Source organism: Sciurus vulgaris, assembly GCF_902686455.1.
Source record: "Sciurus vulgaris genome assembly, chromosome: 4".
NCBI lineage: Eukaryota > Metazoa > Chordata > Mammalia > Rodentia > Sciuridae > Sciurus > Sciurus vulgaris.
The window spans coordinates 122,640,824-122,665,690 of NC_136464.1; the positions used below are offsets into that span (position 1 = coordinate 122,640,824).

Below are 24,867 nucleotides of genomic sequence, written 5' to 3' on the forward strand. Positions count from 1 at the left end.
TCTACACAACTAGAAATTTTTCTGTCTACTTCCTATTTTTCAATCTCTTTTGCTACAAAGTGCTACCTTGAGGTAGCTCCTCTGCTGGCTAATGTCTTTTGTCTTCCTCATTATGCTCAGTACCAAATTGCATTCACGTCAGTGTCCTCCAGCCTTTCCTTGCTTTATCCCTGGCAAATCTAAGGATAATCCCTGTGTCAGCTAGCTCTTCTCATTACATCATCAACATTTAACTCTTGGTAAATCTGCCTGTGTTTGTTCTTCACAAGTGCTGGCTGAGAGTAAATGTGAGTTGAGGACATAAAGTTAGGAAGCAGAGACCTGCATTTCCAAAACAAGGTTTATTTTGTGTGTGTATGTGTTTAATTGGCTGTAAAAAGATCTAGTTTATCAGATGGGTAGACTCAGTTGACTGTCATCCTCTTTAAAAACTCTTTATAAGGACTCTTAGAGTCCTTCTTGCATTGTGACTGTTTTGAAAGTATTTAAAAAAATATTTTGATCTTTTCTGTGTTTTGGAACAACAGACAACCAAGATAAAAGGAAGTGTGAAGTCCTAGTATGTGGTCCATGTTTATGATATTCACCCAGTGTAATAAAAATCCCCAGAATAAAAACAAAGGGCAAACTTTTTAATAACTTATATTTGAAAATAATAAATGACATATTTGTAAGAATTTACTAATGAAATCTTAGGGTAGTTTTGATTTGCATTTCTCTTATTACTAGAGATGTTGGGCATTTTTCATATATCTGTTGATTGCTTATATATCTTCTTCTGTGAAGTGTCTGCTCATTTTCTTAGCCCATTTATTGATTGGGTTATTTGTATTCTTGGTGTAAAGTGTTTTGAGTTCTTTTTAGATTCTGGAGATTAGTATTCTATCTGAAGTGTGTGTGGCAAAGATTTTCTCCCATTCTGTAGGCTTTCCACATTGTTGTTTCCTTTGCTGAGAAAAAGCTTTTTAGTTTGAACCTATCCCAATTATTGATTCCTTCTTTTATTTCTTGTACTTCAGGAGTCATGTTAAGGAAGTCTGGTCCTAAGCTGACACAATGAAGATTTGGACCTACTTTTTCTTCTATGAGGTGCAGGGTCTCTGGTCTGAATCTGAGGTCCTTGATCCATTTTGAGTTGATTTTTGTGCAGGGTGAGAGATAGAGTTTAGTTTCATTTTGCTGCATATGGATTTCCAGTTTTCCCAGCACTATTTGTTGAAGAGGCTATCTTTTCTCCATTGTATGTTTTTATGTGGGTTTGTCTCTATGTCCTCTATTCTGTACCATTGATCTACCTGTCTATTTTGGTTCCAATACCATGCCATTTTTGTTAATATTGCTCTGTAATATAGTTGAAGATCTGGTATTGTGATACCACCTGCTACTTTCTTCCTGCTAAGGATTGCTTTAGCTGTTCTGTATCTCTTATTCTTTAAAATGAATTTCATGATTGCTTTCTCTATTTCTATGAGGTAATCATTGGAATTTTAATTGGAATTGCATCGAATTTGTATAGCACTTTTGGTAGTATGGCCATTTTGATAATATTAATTCTGCCTATCCAAGAACATGGAAGCTCTTTCCATCTTCTAAGGTTTACTTGAATTTCTTTCGTTAGTGTTCTGTAGTTCTTGTTGTAGAGATCTTTCACCTCTTTTATTAGATTGATTCCCAAGTAGTTTATTTTTTTTTTGTGACTATTGTGAATGGGGTAATTTTCCTAATTTCTCTTTCAGAGGATTCATCACTTATGAATAAAAATACATTAGATATATGTGTGTTGATTTTATATCCTGCTACTTTACTGAATTCATTTATGAGTTCTAGATGTTTTCTGGTGGAATTTTTCAGCTCCTCTAAATATAGAATCATGTTATCAGCAAATAGTGATAGTTTGAGTTCTTCTTTTCCTGTTTGTATTCCTTTAATTTCTTTGGTTTGTCTAACCCCAATTAGCATGTCTGTTATCATGAATATAAGCAAAAATAGGTGTTGCAAGGATGTGGGGGAAAAGGTACACATACATTGCTGGTGGGGTTGTAAATTGGTGCAGACACTTTGGAAAGCGGTGTGGAGATTCCTTAGAAAACTTGGGAAGAAATCACCATTTGACCCAGCTATCCCACTCATTGGCCTATACCCAAAGGACTTAAAATCAGCATACTACAGAGTTGCAGCCACATCAATGTTCATAGCTGCTCAGTTCACAATAGCCAGATTGTGGAACCAACCTAGATGCCCTTTAATAGATGAATGGATAAAGAAACTGTGGTATATATACATAATGGAATATCATTCAGCCATAAAGAAAATAAAATTATGACATTGGCAGATAAATGAATGGAGTTGGAAAATATCATCCTGAGATAAGCCAGTTCCAAAAAACCAAAGGCCGAATGAGTTTGCTGATAAGTGGATGATGATACATAACAGGGGTGTAGAGGTTGTAAGGGAAGAATGGAGAAAGGATAGATTGTGTAGAGGGAAATGAAGGGTAGGAAGGGGGCTGGAGGAAGGAAAGATAATAGAATGAGACAAACTACTTTACCCTATGTACATGTATGATTATACAAATGGTGTGACTCGACTTTGTGTACAACCAGAGAAATGAAAGTTGTACCCCATTTGTGTACAATGAATCAAAATTTTTAAAAAAGAAAAAAAAGGCAATTTACCCATGAGCAATTTGGTGATAATATTTCTTTTTTCATAAATTACAAATACTAAGGGTTTGCAGCCTGATGGGGGCAAGGGGTATGTTTTAGTCAGTTATTTTTGCTGCTGTGATTAAAAAGACCCAACCAGAACAACTGTAGAAGAGGCTTACGGTATCTGGAGGCTTATGGTTTCAGTGGTCTTAATCCATAGACAGTAGACTTTATTCTTTGGGGCTCAAGGTGAGGCAGGGCATTATGGCAAAAGAGTGTGGCAGAGGGAACCAGCTCACATCATGATTAGAAAGGAGAGAGAGAGAGAGAGATGTCCCTATGTCAGATACAGATACATAACCCAAAGCCACACCCCAATTTGCACTTCTTCAAGCCACATCCTACCAGTTCAGTTACCCCTCAGTTAATTCCTGTCAGGGGATTAACTCACTACTGGATTAAGGTTCTGGTAACCCAATCATTTCTTCTCTGATCCTTCTTGCATTGTCTCACACATGAGCTTTTGGCAGATACCACATCTAAATCATAACAGGGTATGTTTTCTAGCTTTTGGTTTAAAAGTCGAGAAACATCTTACATGTTAAAATAACTATACTGCATAATTCATATATGGATATTATGGTATAATATGGAAATTGAGCTCTTACTTGCAAAATCAAACTTCCCTTTTAACTAGTATAGACCATGTGCAATCTCAAATTGTTTAAGCAATTACCCAAGTGAAACTTAAGATTTTTGTGTATCTTTTAATTTCATTTACTAATTAAATTATTTAAAACTTACTTTAATCAATTTACTACCATTTTCTTATTTTTTTTTTGTAAATTTGTGGGATGGAATTTTATTTTTATGGACTCTTAGCTATTGTAACAGATACAAACATTTCTTTTCAAGTAGTATTACCTTCTAACAAAAACCTTTTAATCTCTTTTGAAATTACTGAATTATTCTTACTTATTTTTCCAGAAGTGTATATCTCATGTCCAAGTGGATAGCAGAGAACTTGATCGAAGAAAGACATTGCAAGTTACAATGCCTGTTAAACCTACAAATGATAATGACGAATTTGAAAAGCAAAGGACTGCCGCTATTGCAGAAGTTGCAAAGAGTAAAGAAGTAAGAAATTAAAGTCATAAATCTCTTATTTCTTATCATTATTTTCTATTTAGATTACTCATGGTTGTTATTATCTTTTCACATAAGATAACTATTCAGCAAATCTTTGACAATATTCTTGCATATTCCATGAGTAGAAAAATGCTCTGCCACCTCAAGGTGTCTTAAACTAACACACATTATTCTTATGTTCTTTTTCCAGATCTCCTTGATAATTACAGTAAATTCTTCTTGCTAGTAAATCACCTTTTTATTCTCCTTTTTCTTCTTAACAGTGTAACAACTGAACAAAACACTTTTTTATGTAGCAGAGGGTTTCCTGTTATTGGTTGGGTTAGTTATCATTCTCAGGATAATTTGCTCATATAATAGCAGCTTCTAAGGAATAGTAATTTCTGAAGATAAATCAGTGGATCAGCATCAACATTTTTGTCAGTTTTCTTTCTTAATTTTAATCAATTTGTAGTAAAAATAATTTTTATCTTTGGATTATGTATAGATTTATACACACACACACACACACACACACACACACACACACACACCATTTTACACATTTGTTAGCCAGAGGTTCTCTTTTAATTATTTGTAATTTGTTGCTTATTTGGAATGGGTGTTTTCTCTAGTTGTATGATTTTTAGACTTTGGTAAGAAATTTAAGCTCCTGAGTTAGTTGCTCAAACTTTTCTTACCTGAGATTAAAAGAGTTTCCTTATTTCAAAACCATACTGAAACTTAGCTAACAACTGCTTTCCTATTTAATTTTAAAGTTTAAGTAGAAGACTTGTTGAAATGTAGTTGTTCTTCCTGCATTGTCTTTCTAATCATCAGAAAGAATAGAGCCAAAAACATAATCTCTGGAATTGGACATCCTGGAAGCATATCTTGCTGATAATCTTAAATGGAATACTAAGGTTTTTGTACCCCAACTCTCATCATCTGTGAAAATCAGGAACAGTAGTATTACCTACTTCATATGGTTACTATGAGACTTTAAACTGACAATTTTTAAGATGTTTACAACTACTACTACTGCCTAGAACCCATCCTGACACTTCTTTGCTCAAAGCTCTAAACAAACATGGCTATTGCTATTCTTCCTTATGTCCACTGTTCTGAAGTACCTTTTTTAAAAAATTAACATTTCTTAAATTAATACATTTCACTTAATATTTATGAAATATATTTGTTTTTCCCAAAAGCTGTTAAAATCATGGAGTTTCACAAGAAGAAACTGGAAGATAAATAGATATTTCTTAATGATTATGGGAAACTTGTTCTACACCTGGCTCTTTATTGTAGTAGAGTTTACATGTTGTAATGTGCTTCATTTTTTAAGTCATAATTGATAACATTTTCTCCACAAATGTTTGATAATTAATCATATTTTTTTTAGATCTTCTCAATTTGTATATGAGAAAGTTAGTGGTTAGAACTAGCCAACCAGCGAGTTGCCCAAGATTACCCAGTAACAATTCTAGGACTAATACATGCATAATATAGAAAATCTATATCATAAATTATATAAACATACAAAATAAGAAAATGACAGCTGCAATTTTGAATATAGTCGTCTGATTAGACCTCAAGGAAGTGGGGTAGGAGATGTGGAGGAGGTAGGAGAATTAGCTGTGTAGTTGCTGGAGAAGAGTGGTTCTAAGAGAGGAAAAATCATTGCAAAGACTGCAAAGCAGGAACTCGTGTTCAAGGAAAGCAAGGGAGACCATGGAAACAGTGAAGGTATGAGAAGTAGAAGAGTCAAGAAAAAAGGAGGTCAACTTACATGGGACCCTTAAAACCATTGTAAAGACTTTGGCCTTCATTCAGAGAGAAATTGGAGCTTTTTGAGGGATTGAGAACAATAGCATCAACTGATCTACATTTTAAAAGGTGAATTCTGGCTGCTGTGTTCAGACTAGGTTGTAGAGGAGGAGGATTGGAATTAATTGAGTTAGATATTGAAATAATGGGGGAATGACAGCTTACATGAAGAATATGTGAATATTGAGATGCCTGTTATAGACATGCATGTAGTAATGTTTAATAGGCAGTGAGACAGAGGAGTATGGTTGAAAACAGCTTTGGAATAGTTATATGCATTTGAGAGTTCCTTTAGGCATACAGATGATATTTAAAGTCATCAGGCCAAATGAGATCACCAAGGGAATGAGTGTTTATAGAGGAGAGCATGAGGAAAGAGCTTGGTAGCATTTCACCCTTAGAGTTTGGATGGGAGAAGTTGAACCAGCAAAGCTGTGATCAGTAATATGGGATAGAAACAAGAGACTGCAGAAAATGTATTATGGAGAAAAGTGAGGAACCTATCAAGGACAGGTGAAAAGTCTTGTGACCGATGGTGGAGAATCAGTGAGATTATCCATCCCCTCTGCATTTCTCTTGATACAATGAAAACCTGTGAGTTCTTCAATTATTATTTCAGTTTTTAAGTAAAAAGCAAAGCAAGACAACAGTAGCAATGAGGGGAGAAGTTGTTGGAGGAAAAAGAAATGAGGAAAATGTCTAAGACAGTGGTTTAAAACAGGAGAGCAGATGGGTTAGGGAAATATATAAGATTTCTAGGTAGCATTAAGAGCTCCCTTGAATTTCACAGTCATAATGATACCACATATACCTCACTGATATATTGGAAACAAGATGATACAGTTCATGAAAGGCAACAATGTTTAAGTTGTGACGGTTCTAGATATTTTTATGTTTTTTTTATTAAAAACTATTTTAAAGCACCAAAAAACAATTCCAAAAGTGCTATTTATCCTATTCCTTAATTCATAAAATGGAAAAAAAAAATAAGGAAATGTATTTAGAAGATGGGACTATTTCATTGTCACCAAAAGAACAAGCACTTTTGGAGTTACAGAATATAAATTCCAGAAACATTTAATTTGGAACAGGTCAGACTCCAGACTTTTCACGTAACTATATTCTTGTATATGAACCAAAATAGTAATTACTGTCTATTATTGAGTGTTTTCCCTGCACCAGTTATAGAGATAAAATTCCTTGATGGTATGTCTTAATCCTCTCAAGGTAGTTTTTCTCATTCGTCTTTTAAGTTTGGAAAACCTGAGGCTCAGTGAAAGGTGAAAGTTAAGTGATTTGCCTGAGGACAGGAGCTAGTAAGGGGTTGAGCAAAGATTAGTATAAACCTTATCTAACTGGTTCCAAACCTGTGTACTTAAGTATGCTAAATTGTCTCCTGTCTGCTGAACTTTGTATCACATTAATATAATCCCATAATTAAACAAATAATACTATCAAAGCATTTCTTTTTTTCTTTCTTTATTATTATTTTTTTTAAAGTAGTCCATCTCCCTCAGCCTCCCACGTAGCTGGGATTATAGGTGTGTGCCACCATAACTGGCTTCAGATCTCTTTTTTGCTGGAATTCCACAACCCTGAAATTAAATAAATGTAGTAATGACTTTAGTCTTTTGAGATAAAAATTAATTTTGATTTGAATTAAATTTAAATATTGTGGAGTAGCAGCTACTCAATGGAAATATTTAGCGTTATCTTTTAATGTTCATCTAATTTGATTTTTCTCTTTTTCAGGTTCTATTTTTTATGATTCAATATAATTTCCTAGTGTTGCATACATTTATATCTGATGTTTTCTTACTGTAATTTTAAAAGTTTAAAATATTGGTCATTATTGCTAATAAAATATCTAATAAAAAGTTTTAACCTCCATTTTTTATTAAAACTGTCAGAGCTTTAAAGTATTATTTAACTATATATATAGTTTGCTGTTGTTTAGGTAGTGCTATAAATGTTATACATGAATTTGTATCTTCCCAAAACAAAGTTCTTTATGGTCATCTTTTCATAAGTTTTGAAAAGACAAAACTTAGATTAAATTAAATTTTTGAATTTTGTTATACATAGTTTTTCAAATAAGTGAGATAGAATAAGGAATATAGACCTAAAAGATTTTTACATGTATTTGATAAGAAATGACATAAGATTAATGTAAATAATAAATTAGTAGTTTCAATCCAGTGTTCAAATTTATATTTTTGTTTACTTTCTAAGATTATAGATCATATTAGTAGACCATGGACATAACTTAACTGATTCTTATTTATTTTTTTGCGGTGCTGGGGATTGAACCCAGGGCCTTGTGCTTGCAAAGCAAGCACTCTACCAACTGAGCTATATCCCCAGCCCTTAACTGATTCTTATACAGGTTTAGAACCTTGCTACCTTGACTACCTTGCTACCTTGACTTGTAGATGAATTTAGAACACAGTTCCAATTTTACCAGTCATAAATTTTATACTGGATTCATTTGACGTCAAATCTTTATAATGCTTATTTTATTTCTTCTATATTGTTGTATAGTTAAGTTGATTTCCTCGGAGAAACTGAAAGATTTTAATCTGTAAATGTTGTGTTGCCTGACCTGGACTTGTGAGAAGAAAGGATGGCTAACACTTGTCTAGGATCTGTGCCGTTTGAAAAGAACATGCTGTTTCACTTTTCCATGTAAAACATAATTAAGAAATTTTTATACTTAATTTTGTCAGATTTTTTAATAGTAACTTGGTTTTTAAGGCTATTTTTAAATGTGGCTTACTTCCATCTCTTTTGTGTTTTTCTTATTCTGAAGACCAAGACATTTGGAGGAGGTGGTGGTAGTGCCAGAAGTAATCTCAATATGAGTACCGTTGGTAATCGAAACAGGGAAGTTGTACAAAAAGAAAAGTCAGCCAAATCAGAGGGGAAGCATGAAGGTGTCTATAGAGAACTGGTAAGATAAAGAATCAACTACAAAATTAAAACTTTTTGAAAAATAACCTTGATCTGTCTTTTAGTTTTTGGAAAAGTGCTATATAAATTATAATTCTTCTTTTTGATGGAGAAATATCAAAAATTTTTCATTTTTTACCATGAAAAATATTCACTGGGTAGTTTTCTCTTCATTATATTATTTTCAAAGGTCTTATTTTAATGTAAAATTTTCTTCTTTACTTTTGCAATAGGACTTGTTAAGTTAGAGAGTACTCAAGGCACAATACATTTTCATACAGATTCTTCTTGACTATTAGCATGAACAAATAGCAAGTGAATGTTGTATTAGTATAGTTTTCCCATAAATATGAGATGTAATTTTGAGTTAAAAAACAGTAAATAGTTAAAAATGCATACCTCACTCTATTTACAGACTATCAGCATAGCTTTATCTTTATTCCTTACAGGTTGATGAGAAGGCACTGAAGCACATAACGGAAATGGGCTTCAGTAAGGAAGCATCAAGGCAAGCTCTTATGGATAATAGCAACAACTTAGAGGCAGCATTGAATGTACTTCTTAATGGCAATAAACAGAAACCTGTTATGGGTCCACCTCCAAGAGGTATAACTTAACAGGCAGTGTGCCTGTTAATATTACTTGCTTTTCAGAGTAATATATGTTATAAAAGAGGCTGACTTTTATCACTGTGAGGGCTCTAACTTTACATAGCATGGTAAATGGAAGGATCATGAGTTCGGAACCATAGAGATGTTTGCAGGTTACTTTGAGTCTCTCTGTTTTTACAAAGTATGTCTAATGGTGCCTTATTTAAACAAGATTATTATGAGTAGCAGGGAAAATATGACATAAAGTGACTCATTCTATTAATTATTTCTAAATCTGTTCCACTTATATAAATAACTTAACAGTTTGTACACTTTAAAATTAAGAGGAAAATAAATTTTATTTAATGTTATTCTTTAATTATTACATGGTCAAAGGTATTATGGTTTTTCAAATCTCATTCCTTCATATAAAAAAAAAATCTGTGGTTACAATGGAATTTTATTCAGGTATAAAGAATGAAATTGTCATTTGCTGATAAATGGATGGAGCTAGAGAACATTATGCTAAATAAAATAAGCCACTCTCAGAAAAGCAAGGGTTAAATGTTTTATCTTATGTGCGAAAGCTAGAGAGAGGAAGAATAATTTTTAAAAGTGGGGGAGAAGAAGGGAATCTCATGAAAATAGAGAACCAGTAGAGTAGAGGAAGGAAGGGAATCTGGAATTTCTGGGAATGAAATCTACCAAACTTTGCTGTGTCCATGTACAAATTTATCAAAATTAATCCCATATATTAAAATGTTAATAATAGAATGGAGATCAGTATGGCAGAGCAGGCAGATCTGGGGAGGGAGGAGGAGAGAAAAAGAAATTACTGGGAAATGAGATTGACCAAATTATATGCATGTATGAATATAATAATGAATCATTATTATATATAATTTTTTTCTTTAAAAAATAATTCTTATAAGAAATTCAGGTTTCTAGATAGCTCATTTCAGGGATTAATCCATTAAGTCACAAGTTTTCAATTCTGTGAACATAATAATTATTTTAAAGTTGCCATAAGTGATTTATTTGTTGCTTAGTAGTTTTTATAGATGTTAACACATCTGGGACAATGGGACAAAATTGGTTGAAGGTACTGTTTAATATAACCATTTAAAAGCTTTTTTATTACTAAAAATAGAGTATAAAGAAAATATGAAAAGAAATATATGTAATATCCTGCTTGAAATGATTGCTGATTTTATTTCAGTGCTCTTTTCTCCTTCTGTTTTTCCATATACAATATATATAAATAAATAAATGCACACACACTCTCACACACACACACACACACACATACATATGTTTGTATGTCTTACTTTTAAATCTTAGGTAGAGGAAAAGGAAGGGGTCGAGTAAGATCTGAAGATGAAGAAGACCTAGGAAATTCAAGGCCATCGGCACCAAGCACGTTATTTGATTTCCTGGAATCTAAAATGGGGACTTTGAATGTGGAAGGTAGGCCAACTTAAAGTAGATTCCTTTTTTAAAAATAGATTTCTTTTCAAAGACCATAATTTATTTGGAATTATACAAAAAGACTTAATAAAGCAACTGATGATATGAACTTCTGCATATTTAGAAACTTATTTAATGCATTTTCTGGTTGACAAAAGCACAGAAGAAAATTTGAATTGTTACATTCTGAAAACATAAATGGCACTTATTTTGCCCCTGATTGTATGATAATTAATTATAGCAACAACTTTTTCCAACTTTACTCCTAATTGATAGTAGATTTAGGTATGTAGACAGATTATTATTTTGGAAAACTATGGTTATATGTTCTTATGCCTTTTATTTATTTTTATTTTTTTAATACTTTTTTAGTTGTAAGTGGACACGATACCTTTATTTTATTTATGTATTTTTATGTGGGGCTGAGGATCGAACCCAGTGCCTCATACGTGTTGGGCAAGTGCTCTACCACTGAGCTACAACCCCAGCCCACATTTTATTTTGATTGGGAAATTGGTCTGGGTCTTCTTTCTCTACACATTATATGTTGTATAAAAATGTTCAGACTGAGAGAATATGCTTTCACATTGTAATATATTTTTTAATATGATATACTTCAGTGAATAACATACTCATGAAAGTATGTTAAATATGTATTTTTTCCTAAGAATGGAATATGATAAATATTTTCCAAAGAGTAAGTTTAAAAAATATGACTTCAAAATATTAAGGAAATATGCTTTTAAATCCAGTTTCTCTCTTTGACTTAAAATCCAACCAATTAAGCTTGGAGGTAATATGGGATTTTTTTGTTTGTTTTGTTTTTCTTTTCAGATTTGAACTATTCAGGTTTCATGAAAATGGAAGCTTTTTTTTTGCTACATTATATAGAAAAGGCACATACTGTTTGAGAAAGCAGATGTTTAATGTACAGGAGAATTATAAGCAGTAACATGGAAGAGCAGTATTTTCTTGGTTTCTTTCTGTTGCTACATAATGAATACCCCAAAGTCAGTTTTCAGAAGACTGCTTTCAGTTCTTACAAGCTGTCCCTCAAATTGTTGCCACATGGATTATACTTAGGCAATAGTCTTGGTATTTGCTTCTGAAGAGCTAGCAGGAGAATCTTTTCTGCTTTTTCATGTCTCTCTCACTTCTTCCTGACTGGGACTTCTTGATATTCTTGTCCCAACCTCTTTTTATAGTATCCTACTCGGATCTCCTCTCCTCTCCTCCCCTCTCCCCTCTGCTCCCCTCTTCCTGTCCCTTCCACTAAGCCCTTGTATTTTTGGTTTTCTTTTTTTTTTTAGTTTAAGTATAAAATCCTTTTAAATAAACATCCCTTTTGTGCATTTAGTTTGCGATTTGTATTATCATGCAAACTAAACAGTAAGTTTTCAGGTATATTTATAACCTATATTGATATTTAGTCCTTTATTTTAAAAGTTTACTTGACAAAATAAGACCATGTAGTTTTTATTTTTTTAATATGTTAATCAAGCACAATTGACTACTGTTTGGTTTGCTATTTGATTATTGCAAAATATTTGTATGACCTGGAACTAATTCTATCAGTAGCTGCTTTTCTGCCCCTTTTAATTTTTATGATGACATCACATGGAAGAGATTCATGACAACTAGCAGAAGTACAAACAGCTATATAATAAATTTATAAGTATATAGGTAGAAGGTGGTTGTGCTTGTAGATGATTTTTATATTCTCTGTCCTGTCTTCATGGGTACAATAAAGGTAACAAGATTGATGGAAAAACTTTGCATGTTGTCAACCTTAAAGTGTCTTTGCCAGATTTAATTCTGTTACTCTTTCTTTTGCTAACCCACTCATACTAAGTCACCACATTCTTAGGTAAGCTTGGGTTTTGGTTAAAAAAAAAAAAGTTGACACAGATACTGAATTGATTTTTTAACCCATTTTAAGATTTCATGGAATAGAATCCTGAAATATATGTTAGTTTTGTAAAAATTGAATCTCCACTTTGTTTTTTTTTTCCTCAGAATTTGGTCATTGTTCCATAAATTTTGTATTCTAAAGTTAAATCTTCATTGATAGTAGAAAATGTTGGAGATTTTCTCAGGAAAATCTAGGAAGCTTTTCAGGGCAATCTTCATAATTTTAAATGGTTAAATGCCTCATAAACAGATAATGAAGAGTTATCTTGTAATTGATATATAGTTCATATCAGCATCATCATTTGGGTCTGTTATAGAAATTGATATTATAAAGAAGTAATTGTGATTCAGTGATGTGTATATGTGGGGATTGAAAGTTATTTCTCTAATAAAATTGAAAATCAAACTTTTCTTCTGTATTTCGTGTCAGTCCAAGCTCTCAAAGGATTTTGTTTAATTTGGTTCCCCTAGAAGTCACGATTTAGCTTCATAAGTCTTGACCTGGGTGGTTGTCTCATAGATTGAGCATCTTTTATTCAGAAGTCTGAAATCTTAACTGCTGCAAAATCTGAATCTTTTGAGTGCTACATAATGCCACAAATGGAAAATTCTGCTCTGACTTCATGTAACAGGTCACCTTTAAAATGTAGGTGCGATAAAAATATTGCATAAAATCACTTCTAAGAATGGTACACTGCTTTAATCCCAGCTACTTCAGGAAGGTTGAAATAAAAAGGGTTGGAGATGTAGCTCAGTGATGAAGTACCCCGGGATCAGTTTTCAGTATTGCAATAAATATATAACTTTGACCTGTATATATAAGGTGTATATGAAATATAAGAATTTTTAAACTGAGTAAGGTTCTGAGTAGCATGATGAAACATCACACCATCCCTTTCTATCCTACCTAGGAAACAAAATCATCCCTTTGTCCACTGTGTGCACACTATATGTGCTAGTCCCTTAGAAGCTATCTCAGTTGTCAGATCTGCTGTTGTAGGACCATAGGGCCCGAGTTCAAGCAACACTTGCTTTACTTAATAATTGCCCCAAAGTGCAAGAGTAGTGATACTGGCAATTTCAGTATAGCTTATTATTATTATTAGTGATTGCTGTTAATATCTTACTGTGACTAATTTATTAATTTAAATTGTGTAGGAAAGAACATGGTATATATATAGGGTATAGGGTTTAGTTTTATCTATGGTTTCATGCATCCACTGGGGATCTTGGAGTATATCTCATGTGGATAAGGGGCACCACTGTAGTAGAAAAGAACATTTCTGAGCTATAAGTTTCTTTTCCTTCTCTGGTTTCAAATTTGCCAACTCTTTTTTTTCTTGTAATTGAAGTCTGTAAGAAATAACCAACACTTTCCATTGTCCTGACATTTTCATCATTTTCATACCAGGTTTTCTAAAGCATTAGCTACATTAGTTAGTTGGTTTCAGTTCCAAGACAGTGGACTAATAGGATGCCAGCTTCCTGTTAGGAGATGTCACTAAGTTTGGTTAACATTATATTAAATAATGGTCATATCGGGAATAATCTCTGAAAATTGGCCTCATCTAGAGTCGTCTTTGGTGGGGGGGAGCATATGAATGAAAAGCTGTGTCCTGCCATTGGTATTTTGCTTTAAGATTTATCATAGTATATTTCAGCTTTGTAAATATTTTAAAATGTACTTAATAATTTAAATGCTATACTTAATTGCCTAGGAATTTGTGATTTATAAGATGCTGATTTTAGAAATCTTAATTATTCCAAATATATTATAAATGTTGATGTTTTGTTAGACTAGTAATGTATCTAGCATCCAGCACTAATCTATAAACATCTTCAGCCTTTACTAGGGTCTACCCCCAAAGGACTTAGTTTTACAGAATTAGTCTCTATCATGTGTCATGAGAATATATTATATATGTTCTCTCTCTCTCTCTCTCTCTCTCTCTCTCTCTCTCTCTCTCTCTCTCTCTCTGGCACTACCTGGGATCAAACCAAGGAGCACTTTATCTCTGAGCTACAGCTGTTTTTTGGTATTGTTGTTGTTGTTGTTTTGTTTTGTTCTGGCTTGGTGTGGGGAACCATCCATGTTTAGCAGAATCAGGCTTGGCTGAGCCATGGAATACTGAGGTCTGGCTCCCAGGAACTGACATCATGGGAGACTGTTTTCAGATAGCCAAGGAGTAAGTGGCCCTGTACAGAATGGCTCACCCCAAGGATATGCTAATTCTCTAAGCAAATGGTTTCCCTGACTCTACCCTGTCGTGTTCCTCACAGAAGCAGCCCCTCCAGAAATTTCCCCTTTACCTGTGGGACTCATTTTGGAGGCCAAATCTGGTATGGCCCAATCCGTCACACCCCCTTCCATTTGAGAAAAGAATTGGCCCTTGTGTTTATTGATTAGATAAGTTTATTAGTATAATTGATCACGGACACTGTCCTCCTCTGACAAACACTCTTCTCCTCATCCACACAGGATGTGGAATTCCCCCCATAGTTTTTTGTTTTGTTTTGTTTTTGAGACAGAGTCTTGCTAACTTGCACAGGCTGGCCTTGAACCTAACAATCCTCCTGCCTCAGCCTCCCAAGTTGTTAGGATTATAAGTGTGCACCACCCTTCCTAGCTTGTTAGGTTCTTTGTGTTCCTTTCAGCTCACGGTTTTATTGGCATATTATTAGAGACACTCTTGAATTCAAAATGATCCTAATATACTTTGATTAGAAGTTTTGAAATTTTCTGGATAGATGCCATAGCTGATATAATTGAACATTAGTAACCTGAAGAAGCTTACTATTATAGGAATTGCATATTAAATCTGCATTTTAAATTGTTTTCTTTCATAGCATATGATATATAATTAATTTTCTTTGATATTTAGTTCTGTGAAAGATAGCATGTTGCTTTTCTTCAAATACTAGAGTACATGAGCCTACTTTTCATTTTTGCCATTCTTCTCTTTTCCTCAATTTATTATCCATTCCTTTACACATTTACTAAACAAATTAAAATAATAGTTACAATTTATTGAGCATCTACTCTGGCAGGAAATGTGGTCGATGCTTTATATACTATTAATTCATTTAATCACATGAAAATGCAAAATATATATTGTTATTTCCATTTGACATATAAACAAGCAGACTTGAAGAAAGAAAATATATTACCCATAGAGCCCAAGAATTGGGACTTGGACCCTTATCTGTTTTTTTCCCAACTCAGAACTCTTTCTACCATGCTGCATATCTACCTATTTATTTTGGGAGTTCAGTTTTAAAACATGATGTTTCAAAGATCAAGAAGTGTTATCAAGCTGGGGAGATAGCTCAGTCGGTAGAGTGCTTGCCTTGTAAGCACAAGGCCCTGGGTTCGGTCCCCAGCACCCCCCTCCCCAAAAGAAAAGAAGTGTTTTCAAGCAGGCAGTTGAATTTAGAAATCAAGTAAAGGTGGAAGAGTCAACAAAGGAGATCAGAAAGCAGCTGATGAGAGGAGGAATATGAAGAAAATGCTAAGAAATAAGGATGGAAAGTATTCACTGGGTTCCTAGGCATCAACAGTGTGCTGGTGTATGTGTCACAGCTGACTTTTAGAGAAGGCATAGAAGTGAAAAGCAAGGGATGTCTGACTTTCAGCTTTTGCTCATTTCTGTGGTATAAATACTTCCACCATGGCCGATTTCAGGATATCTGCAGTTTAACAACCAGTTCACACATTTTCTTATATAAGATATTCAGTCTGGCAATAGCACACCACTGATTATAGACTTAGAAAAATAGCATGGTTAGAGGACAAGGTGGAGAATACCAGTAGATGAAATATAATGTAAACATTGAGATGATTGTTTTGAAAAGAGTAATAAAGAATAATATTTAATATAGCACAACAGGACTATATTAAATTGTAGCTCAGTGGTAGAGCATTTGCCTAGTATATGTGAGGCACTTAGCTCAATCCTCAGCACTACAAAAAAATAAATAAAATAAAGGTAGTGTGTCTACCAAAAAATTAAAATATTAAAATATATATGCATAGTATGACAGTTTGATTGTATGGGTGGGGGAGATGGGTTATTGCTCTTCTTGCCTTCCCCACAGTATTTTTTAAAGTTTTTATTTTAATTTTGTAATACATGGAAAACATTAATAACCACTCACATCTACATGCACTTGTTAAAAAGTGAAATTAGAAAGACATTTTTCTTAGGATAGGACTATTTAATTTTTAAATTTCCCAAAATTTCTTAGCATTTTTTATCTAGAAAAATTTTAAAGGTTGTCTATATATTTTTTTTAATCTGGAGAATGTTTCTAATATATTTTAAGTGAATAACAGTATTTGATTTTCTTTTTTGTTTGTCTCAACTCCTTTTTTTCCCCAACTCCTCTTGATTTTCTAATGTATCTAAATTTTCTCTATACTAGGACTTTTATAACATGGCAGTAAAGGAGTTTCATTAAAGTATTCTTCCTGCTTTACTTTGAACAAGAAAAAAAAAAAAACAAAAACTAAAGCAAGGTTAGAATCTTAAGTAAAGGAGAAGGTTGTGGTAATGAAACTATGAATAAGGAAGTACCTTATGACCCAGTTACCTTTTTTTTTTTTTTCTTTTTTTTCTGGTTGCCATTAAGTTTATTTGCTTAATTGTAGTTATAATGATAATAGTCATACAAATAATAGCTCATTTTTATTGAAAGTTACTTTGATTAAAGGCAAATATAATTCTAAGAACTTTGTATATATATTAACTTAGTCAAGCCTTTAAAATATATACTTTGTTGTTAATCCCCATCTTAAAGATGAGGTTCAGAAAAGGTAATTTTCTTGTCTACAGTTATAGTGTCTACTAAATTGCACACCTATGGTAGATGCTATACTATCTTTAAGTGCCACTTTGTGAGCTTCTAAATACTAGGCCAGTTGTCATAGGTTTTAGTTTTACTGCAGTTATTGAAAAGAGATTATTAATTTTAGGTCAGAATTTTGGCAGTCCTAGTATCCAAATTTATTTTTCAGTCCATCAAGAATTGTTAACATTGTGATTTCTATATCTTACCAAAATGAACAAATATAGGAAAAATTGTAGCTAATATGTTGTTGGTTACATTTTATTTTTGTTTTTCCTTTTTTTTTCCCCCCTGAATAGACAGCTTGACATAGAGGAAAAATCTTGGCCTTTAGCTCCAGTTAGATTTCACTTTAATTCATGTTTCATCATCTTCTAATGGACTTCTTTAATTGAGACACCTTACTTTGTTCTTTCACTTGTAAAATAATGATAATAATAATGCCCTTTTAGGGTGGTTCTAAGGAGTAAATGAAATAAAGTAAGCAGAAGATGTTTAATTTAGAAAAATATTAGAAAACAGAAAAAACTGAAAATTCTCAGGTCAATATGATAAATATTTCTTAATGAGATCCTGTCTCAAAATTAAAAAAATAAAATGATGGGAATGTAGCTCAGTGTTAAAGTACCCCTGGGTTCAGTACTCAGGGCCAAAACATAAGAAAAAGAATTATCTGCATTTTTTATGGTGTAGGACAAAAGAAGCATTGTTCACCAAAGACAAATCAGTGTGTTTGATAGTAATGTTATATCCATGGTATGTGAAACAAAAGAGGAAGAAAGTATAAGACATGGAACAGATTGAAATAAAATTAAAATGACTACATGAAATATAGCCATTAACATATTATCTATTAGTATGTATTTACCATGTTTCTACTACTTTTGGTTTCATGTTAGACATTATCTGTATTATTATGCTTAGTAATGTTTTTGATGCTTTTTTTCTGTATTTTTAAGTAGTACCTGCTCTTAATTACTTTGATAGATGAAGAAATTATTTTTCTATAATACCATATCTGTTTTAACTATAAACAGCAGTTCAGATCTTGAAAGATTTAAAAAGGAACATATTTGCAAATGTTCTACTATGATTGATAATGACAGCTGTAATTTCTAAATTACAGCAGGATTCAGAAAAATGAACAAGTGTTATGCAGTTTCAGTAGTCGTTCCTGAGTTAGCAATTTGCAGTTCTATTTCTTTAACATTTTGGGACATGAATTACCACAATAGCTTATATAGATAACTTTATTATAAAAATGGAAACATTCAGCAACAAAGATAAGTGACTTTGATTATCTACCACTTTTTCTTAGCTCATATCATCACTTTACTTCTCCAGTATGGCTAACTAGGACAATCATATGTTAGCAATACAGAACTCTAAGGAAGTGAAGAATTAAAATAATGAAGTGGAAAGATGGAGGAAGATATTACAATTATAGTTCAATAATTTTGCATGAATATAATTTTTGGTGTTTTATCTTTCAGAACCTAAGTCACAGTTGCAGCAATTTCATCAGGGACAATATAGAATGTCAAATACTGAACAAAATGGAGTAAAAGATAATAATCAACCAAGACATCTTCCTCGAAGTGATACCAGGCAGCCACGAAATGAAAAACCTCCTCGTTTTCAAAGAGACACCCCAAATTCAAAGTCACTTTTAGAAGGTAGTGGATTACCTAGAAATAGAGCTTCTGAAAGACCAAGTACTTCTTCAGGATCTGAAGGATGGGCTGAAGAGAGAATCAAGTGTGATCGACCGTATTCTAGATATGATAGAACTAAAGATGCTTCATATCCTCTAAGCTCTCAGCACAATGATGGTGCTTTTAAAAAAAGAGAAAACTCTATGCCAAGCAGATCAGGAAAAGGTCCATCTTATGCAGAGGCAAAAGAAAATCCACTTCCTCAAGAATCCATAGATTATAATAACCAAAAACGTGGGAAAAGAGAAAACCAAGCAGGTAATCCTGATCATTTTTATGACAGGAAATCACGAACAATAAACAATGAAACTTTCAGTGGTGTGAAAGTTGAAAAACATTTTAATGTAAATACTGATTACCAGAATTCTGTCCGAGCTAATAGTTTCATTGGTGTTCCAAATGGAGAGACAGAAATGCCACTGAAAGGAAGACGAGTAGGACCAATTAAGCCAGGAGGACCTGTCACATCTACACACTATGATGAGAAAATATTTTATAATAGTGGGCCCAAAAGAAGATCAGGCCCAATTAAGCCTGAAAAAGTGCTAGAATCATCTATCCCTATGGAATATACAAAAATGTGGAAACCTGGAGATGAATGTTTTGCACTTTATTGGGAAGACAACAAGGTATGAATAATGTAAACATGTTAAGTACTAATATTCTCAAATGTAACATTCTGATGGGAATTTATAGAAAGTCATCACTTGGAACTATGCATTTCGTTCTGTATTTGTGCCTGTTGAAAGCCTTTAAACAGATTGATAATTTATAAAATAGAAGAAAAATATTTAATATTTTTTGTGGATGCTAAGGCATCTTTTCCATAAGACTTGGTTAAGTTAGGTTTGATTTTAGCTTTCATATCAGAAAGTGATTAAGTACAGTCCAACTTTATTTTACTTGTCATTTGCTGACTTATAAATGTTTTTCTTGCTAGTAAAATTGTTCTGATTCATAAGGAACAAGTCTGTAGTGTGGTATAAAATTCTGCAGATTTTCATTTAAAGAACTTACACATTCAAGCTACTTTAAACAAAACTTAAGAGCGTATGATTAATTATTTACTTTATAATAAGTAATTTAATATTTATTAGACCAGTAATTTAGATTTTTTAGTTTTACATTATATGGTAGCTGAAAGGGAAAGAAGGAAGTTGTGAGAAAAGGAAAAGATAAGATCAGAACAAGCAGGAATCTCACAGATCAAGGAAGAGCTTAACCAGAGCAAGAAGACCAACACACTAAAACAGGAAAGGCATGAACAGAAGGCCCCTCAGAGAGAAGTATTTTGTGTGTTCTCCCTTTTGCCCAACATGTTTTCAACCAAATTCTCTTCTCATCCTTGAGGGCTTGACCTAAACATCAGCTCCTAGAAGAATCATCTGTGATCTTCCCTGGAAAGTGATTCTCCTTCTCAATGCTTTGTTCACTTTTTAAAACTTACCACAATTTGTAAATATTTTTGGTTTTGATTCCTCAATTGGTATCTCTCCCAACTGCCTGAATATTAAGTTCTTTAAAGGCAGGATTATACCTAGTTTACTCCTCCCCACAGCATAGGGTTTTCTTAATTATTGACTGTTGATTACTTAACTTAGGTGGGGACACTTAAAATAGAAAAAAATAAGAGTGGTGAAGGGTCTGCATATACTAGCAAAAACAGGTGTAAGGGAGTTATAGAATGGGGAAACAGGGTGAATAAGAGGCTCATGTCAAAAGAAAGTATTTGAAATATTTGAAATAAGTATTTCATAGTTAGAGTAGTATTAATTGATAAACTAAGTGTATGTCCATGAAAGTGTGTGACTGAAGGGAGTGGAGGTAAAGGTAACTGAAGTTGTCAAGGAACTGAAATTCAGATAAGGGAATCTGGATGGATCCTTTACAAGGATGCTTTAAGACTTGGGATCTGGAACCAAGTCCTGTTATATTCAATGATTATAATGTATAAGCACGGTGCTAATCCTTACCTGATAATGACAACAAGGAGTGGGACAGGGTGGGAAATCTAGATGACATTAGCTTTTAAAGCTTTTATATGAATGTGGGATAGTATTTGTTTAGAAGTAGCTCTCTAGATGTCCAGTCTTTGTTCAAGAGTAGAAGGAAGAGACTGTGTGTGTCTCCTTTTTTTCTAGAAAAGTAAAAAGCTTTCCCAGGAATATCAGCAAGACTTGACTTAAATCTCATTGTTTGGAACTATTCCAAATGGCCACTCTCTGGCTGTCAGGGAGGCTTAGAAAGCAGATGTAGAATATCTGCACTATCCAGAATCTGATTCCACCAATTCAGACCACATACTTTCTAAAATTAAGGAACTGTTTGAATTGGGTAGTGGGGGTGGTGTTCCTTACCTTTAGTTATTTCTCCTTCATTGTAGAGGCAAGAAAAAGTTTTTAGTCTTTATCAAACCAACATTGACTTCTTGGAAGGGAATGCCCACTGTGACAGATGCTTTTGTGAAAGGCTAAAGTGAGAATAGAAGCATGTTTCCTATAGGGACAATGTGAAGTTTTTGATGACCTGGCTGGTGAATGTTCAGACTTTCCACTGAAAGCTCGCAAAGATTGTGGGAGTAAAAGCAAAGCTTCAAACCAACACTCCACAGGGATACAGATATCTCCTTGTTACTCTGTGTGCCTGCTAAAAGAAAGAGAAAAAATTAATATATATGATTGACCACACACATATGAAGCAACAGGAGTAACAGGTCTGTGTCTATTCAGATAATTGGACTTAGTAGACAAATTCCTTCAACAAATATTAACTGAGTATGGAACAAAAACACTGTGAGTAGTTGCTAAGTGCCAGGTGCTTTAAGATACTTCTGACTGTGTGTGCTATCACCCAAATGCCTCCAAATACCTGATAGGATTATTAATAAAGTTTTAATCTTAATTTTAATTATCTATAAAAATTAATAATAATAATAATAATGAATTCATCCATCACCTCAGCTGAATAGGTTTAAATTAATACCAAAACCTTCTAGAGCTGAGCTTGGTAGTTCACACCTATAATCCCAGCAGCTCAGAAGGCTGAGGCAGGAGGATCGAAAGTTAAAAGCCAACCTCAACAACTTTGAGAGACCCTGTCTTAAAATAAAAATAAAAAAGGACTGGGAATGTGGTTCAGTGGTTAAGCACTGCGGGTTCAATCCCTAGTACCAAAAATATAAATAAAAAATTTAAAAAGAACCTTTTAGAACATAGAACCTAACAATACCCAAAATGTTTCAAGCTATGAGAATATTCTTAGAGTATTCTTTTAAGGTGACTACTTTTTAAAATTTAAAAAAAATTTTTTTTAAGAATTACTTTCAGTTTAGGATAAGGACTGTAGACTCTTACTAGATGATATTCAAATATTGCAAATAAGATAAACAATAGTCGCCCTTGAAAGAGAGAATTAGTTACCCTCTGAAACCGTATAACTTAAGAGGTAGCTTTTAAATGTGTTGTAAAGAATAGAAAACTTTGCAATTTCTAACCAGAGATGGGTGGAAATTTGAGAAAAGGAGTTGATCATAACTGTCAGTAAGAAACTATAATCTTTGTAATTGCATTGTAATGATATTTTAGAGATAATCAGTCAGTGTGATCTGTTGTTTAAAAATTCCTTATAATATCTTTCCTTCTCTCTAGCGTTGTTTCCAAAGAAGGATCTGAGAATTGGTGGGCAGTTCTTCATTGAGACTGCCAAACTAGTTCAGCTCTTTCTCCTCTCTGACCTGGAATATTTTAACAGCTTTCAAATTAGTTTCCTTGCCTTAAACCCTATTATCTTAAATTTGGCATCAATATTGCCACCACTATGATCCTCTTCTTTATAGCATTCTTTTACCTTAAACTCTTTCCCCTGTTGGTTACAGACTTGCGCATGCATACAGACCCTCCATTATCTGATCCTTACGTATTTTCCTCACATTTCTTATCAGAAGATGGTTGAACCATCTTCTTACATCAAAATTAATTTGAAACTATTTTTAATTTTCTACTCTCAGCTTCATGTTTTATGTCTCTGTAGCTTCCCCTGGTGTACCTGTCTCAGTTCTTTATTTGGTTAAATGCTCTTCAACCTTCAGTCCATTCCATCTACTTCAGGAAATTCTTCCTGAGCTCCTCAGCTTTAAGTGCCACATCTCTACCCCTTTATTATAATATGTATATAAAAGTTATTTTTTTGTATGGATCATTTTTCTTAAAGTATAGGTATTTTTTATATTAAATATTTGGCTATATTTGGGGTAGGCTTTCATAAGTGAGACCTTTTAAAACTCACCTCCATGTTACGGCTCAGTTTTGGGGAGCTGAAGATACAAAACAAATAAGTAGAATACTACATTGTAAGTTCATATGGGCTTATTTGTCTTCCTATGAGTGTTTGTTGAACTAACTTGAACTGACATATAACTTCAGAAATTCATAATTGAAGCATATGTGCAACATATTTCACAGAACACAAGAATGTGAGGCTGAAAAAGGAGGAAATGAGAGAGTGTTATGTATACCAAAGACTTTTAAGAGAGTGCCAACAGTGACTAACCTGCTAATATCCAGACCTGGGAAGAAAATACCAAGGATTCACTTAACACTTTTGTAATATGAAATATACTAGTTAAATATACTAGCTAAAAGCCAATTCTTTCCTGATATTCTTAAGGTAACATTTTTTTTAAGAAGGACATGAATAATGTGATTTTTATTGCCTTTATTCTGGTAAGCTTTTCAAGAGATATTGTTAGTAGATATTTTACAGTCAAGCATCCAACTGTCTTAGCTTGAAGAAAATGTTCTCTAAAAGCAAAGTATTTTTCATATTTATTTCACATTCACTAAACATTCAGATGTACAATTTGGATCCTGAATGGATTGACCTATGTCGAAGAAGTGCTCTATTGTATGACCTACTCTCAATTATCATGAGTATTGTAACAAATAAGTTTTTAATTGTAATTATTATATAAATCAGTTCCTTATAAGTTTGTTAATATGCATCAGGTTCTCAGAGGCAGATTACACTGGGGTAGATTCTCTCAAACCCAACAATTTCCAGATTTGAGTTAAGTCCTTACTCCTTAGTCGGTATCCTTATCTTACTCCAGCCATTTGTGATGACTGAATCAATGATTATTCTTCTATGTGATTTATTTTTGTTATATATTTGTTTTTAAAATAAATTGCTTGTTAATATATTCTCATTAGTATATGTGTATTACCTTTCAGTGTTAGTCAGAGGACAAACTAATGGTAGGTTTTTCAGTTTTGTTTTGTTTTTTTTTCTGAAAAATACAGTGATACACCTTGGAAATTTGTATTTCTATTAAACATTGCCTTGGAGGGCAGCATTGATTGTCATATTTAAAATTCCTTTTTCCCTTCTCAGTTTTACCGAGCAGAAGTTGAAGCTCTCCATTCTTCTGGTATGACAGCAGTTGTTAAATTTATTGATTATGGAAACTATGAAGAGGTTCTACTAAGCAATATCAAGCCCATTCAAACAGAGGCATGGGTACGTGATCCAAATTCTGTACAAAGGCATAATCCATTTTGAAGAAAACATATAGCTCTAAAATATTAGTCATAGTCACACAAAATTTGCAAATGGAAAAATATTTTGACGTTGTTTTAAACTGACTACCCCAAAATAATATTTTAATTTAATTATTACTCCGAATTAAAATAAAAATGAATGCATTGGAATTCTTTTCTTGTATAATGTGCTGTTGTATTACTTTGGAAATAGGTACCCTTATTTACATGTTTGCCAAAAATTTGTATT

At 33.1% G+C, this 24,867-nt stretch overlaps 1 protein-coding gene across 3 annotated transcripts in view; it reads left to right on the forward strand.

Moving 5' to 3' along the window:
• LOC306658695 (tudor domain-containing protein 3) overlaps positions 1-24,867 on the forward strand; it is a 122,931-nt gene that overhangs the window by 71,502 nt on the left and 26,562 nt on the right. For all 3 annotated transcript variants that reach the window (XM_079135885.1, XM_079135884.1, XM_079135886.1), the window contains 6 exons: positions 3,636-3,785; positions 8,416-8,556; positions 9,005-9,161; positions 10,487-10,612; positions 18,862-19,712; positions 24,472-24,597. In XM_079135885.1, coding sequence (XP_078992011.1) covers positions 3,636-3,785; positions 8,416-8,556; positions 9,005-9,161; positions 10,487-10,612; positions 18,862-19,712; positions 24,472-24,597 — 1,551 coding nt within the window. The remainder of the gene's footprint in view (positions 1-3,635; positions 3,786-8,415; positions 8,557-9,004; positions 9,162-10,486; positions 10,613-18,861; positions 19,713-24,471; positions 24,598-24,867) is intronic.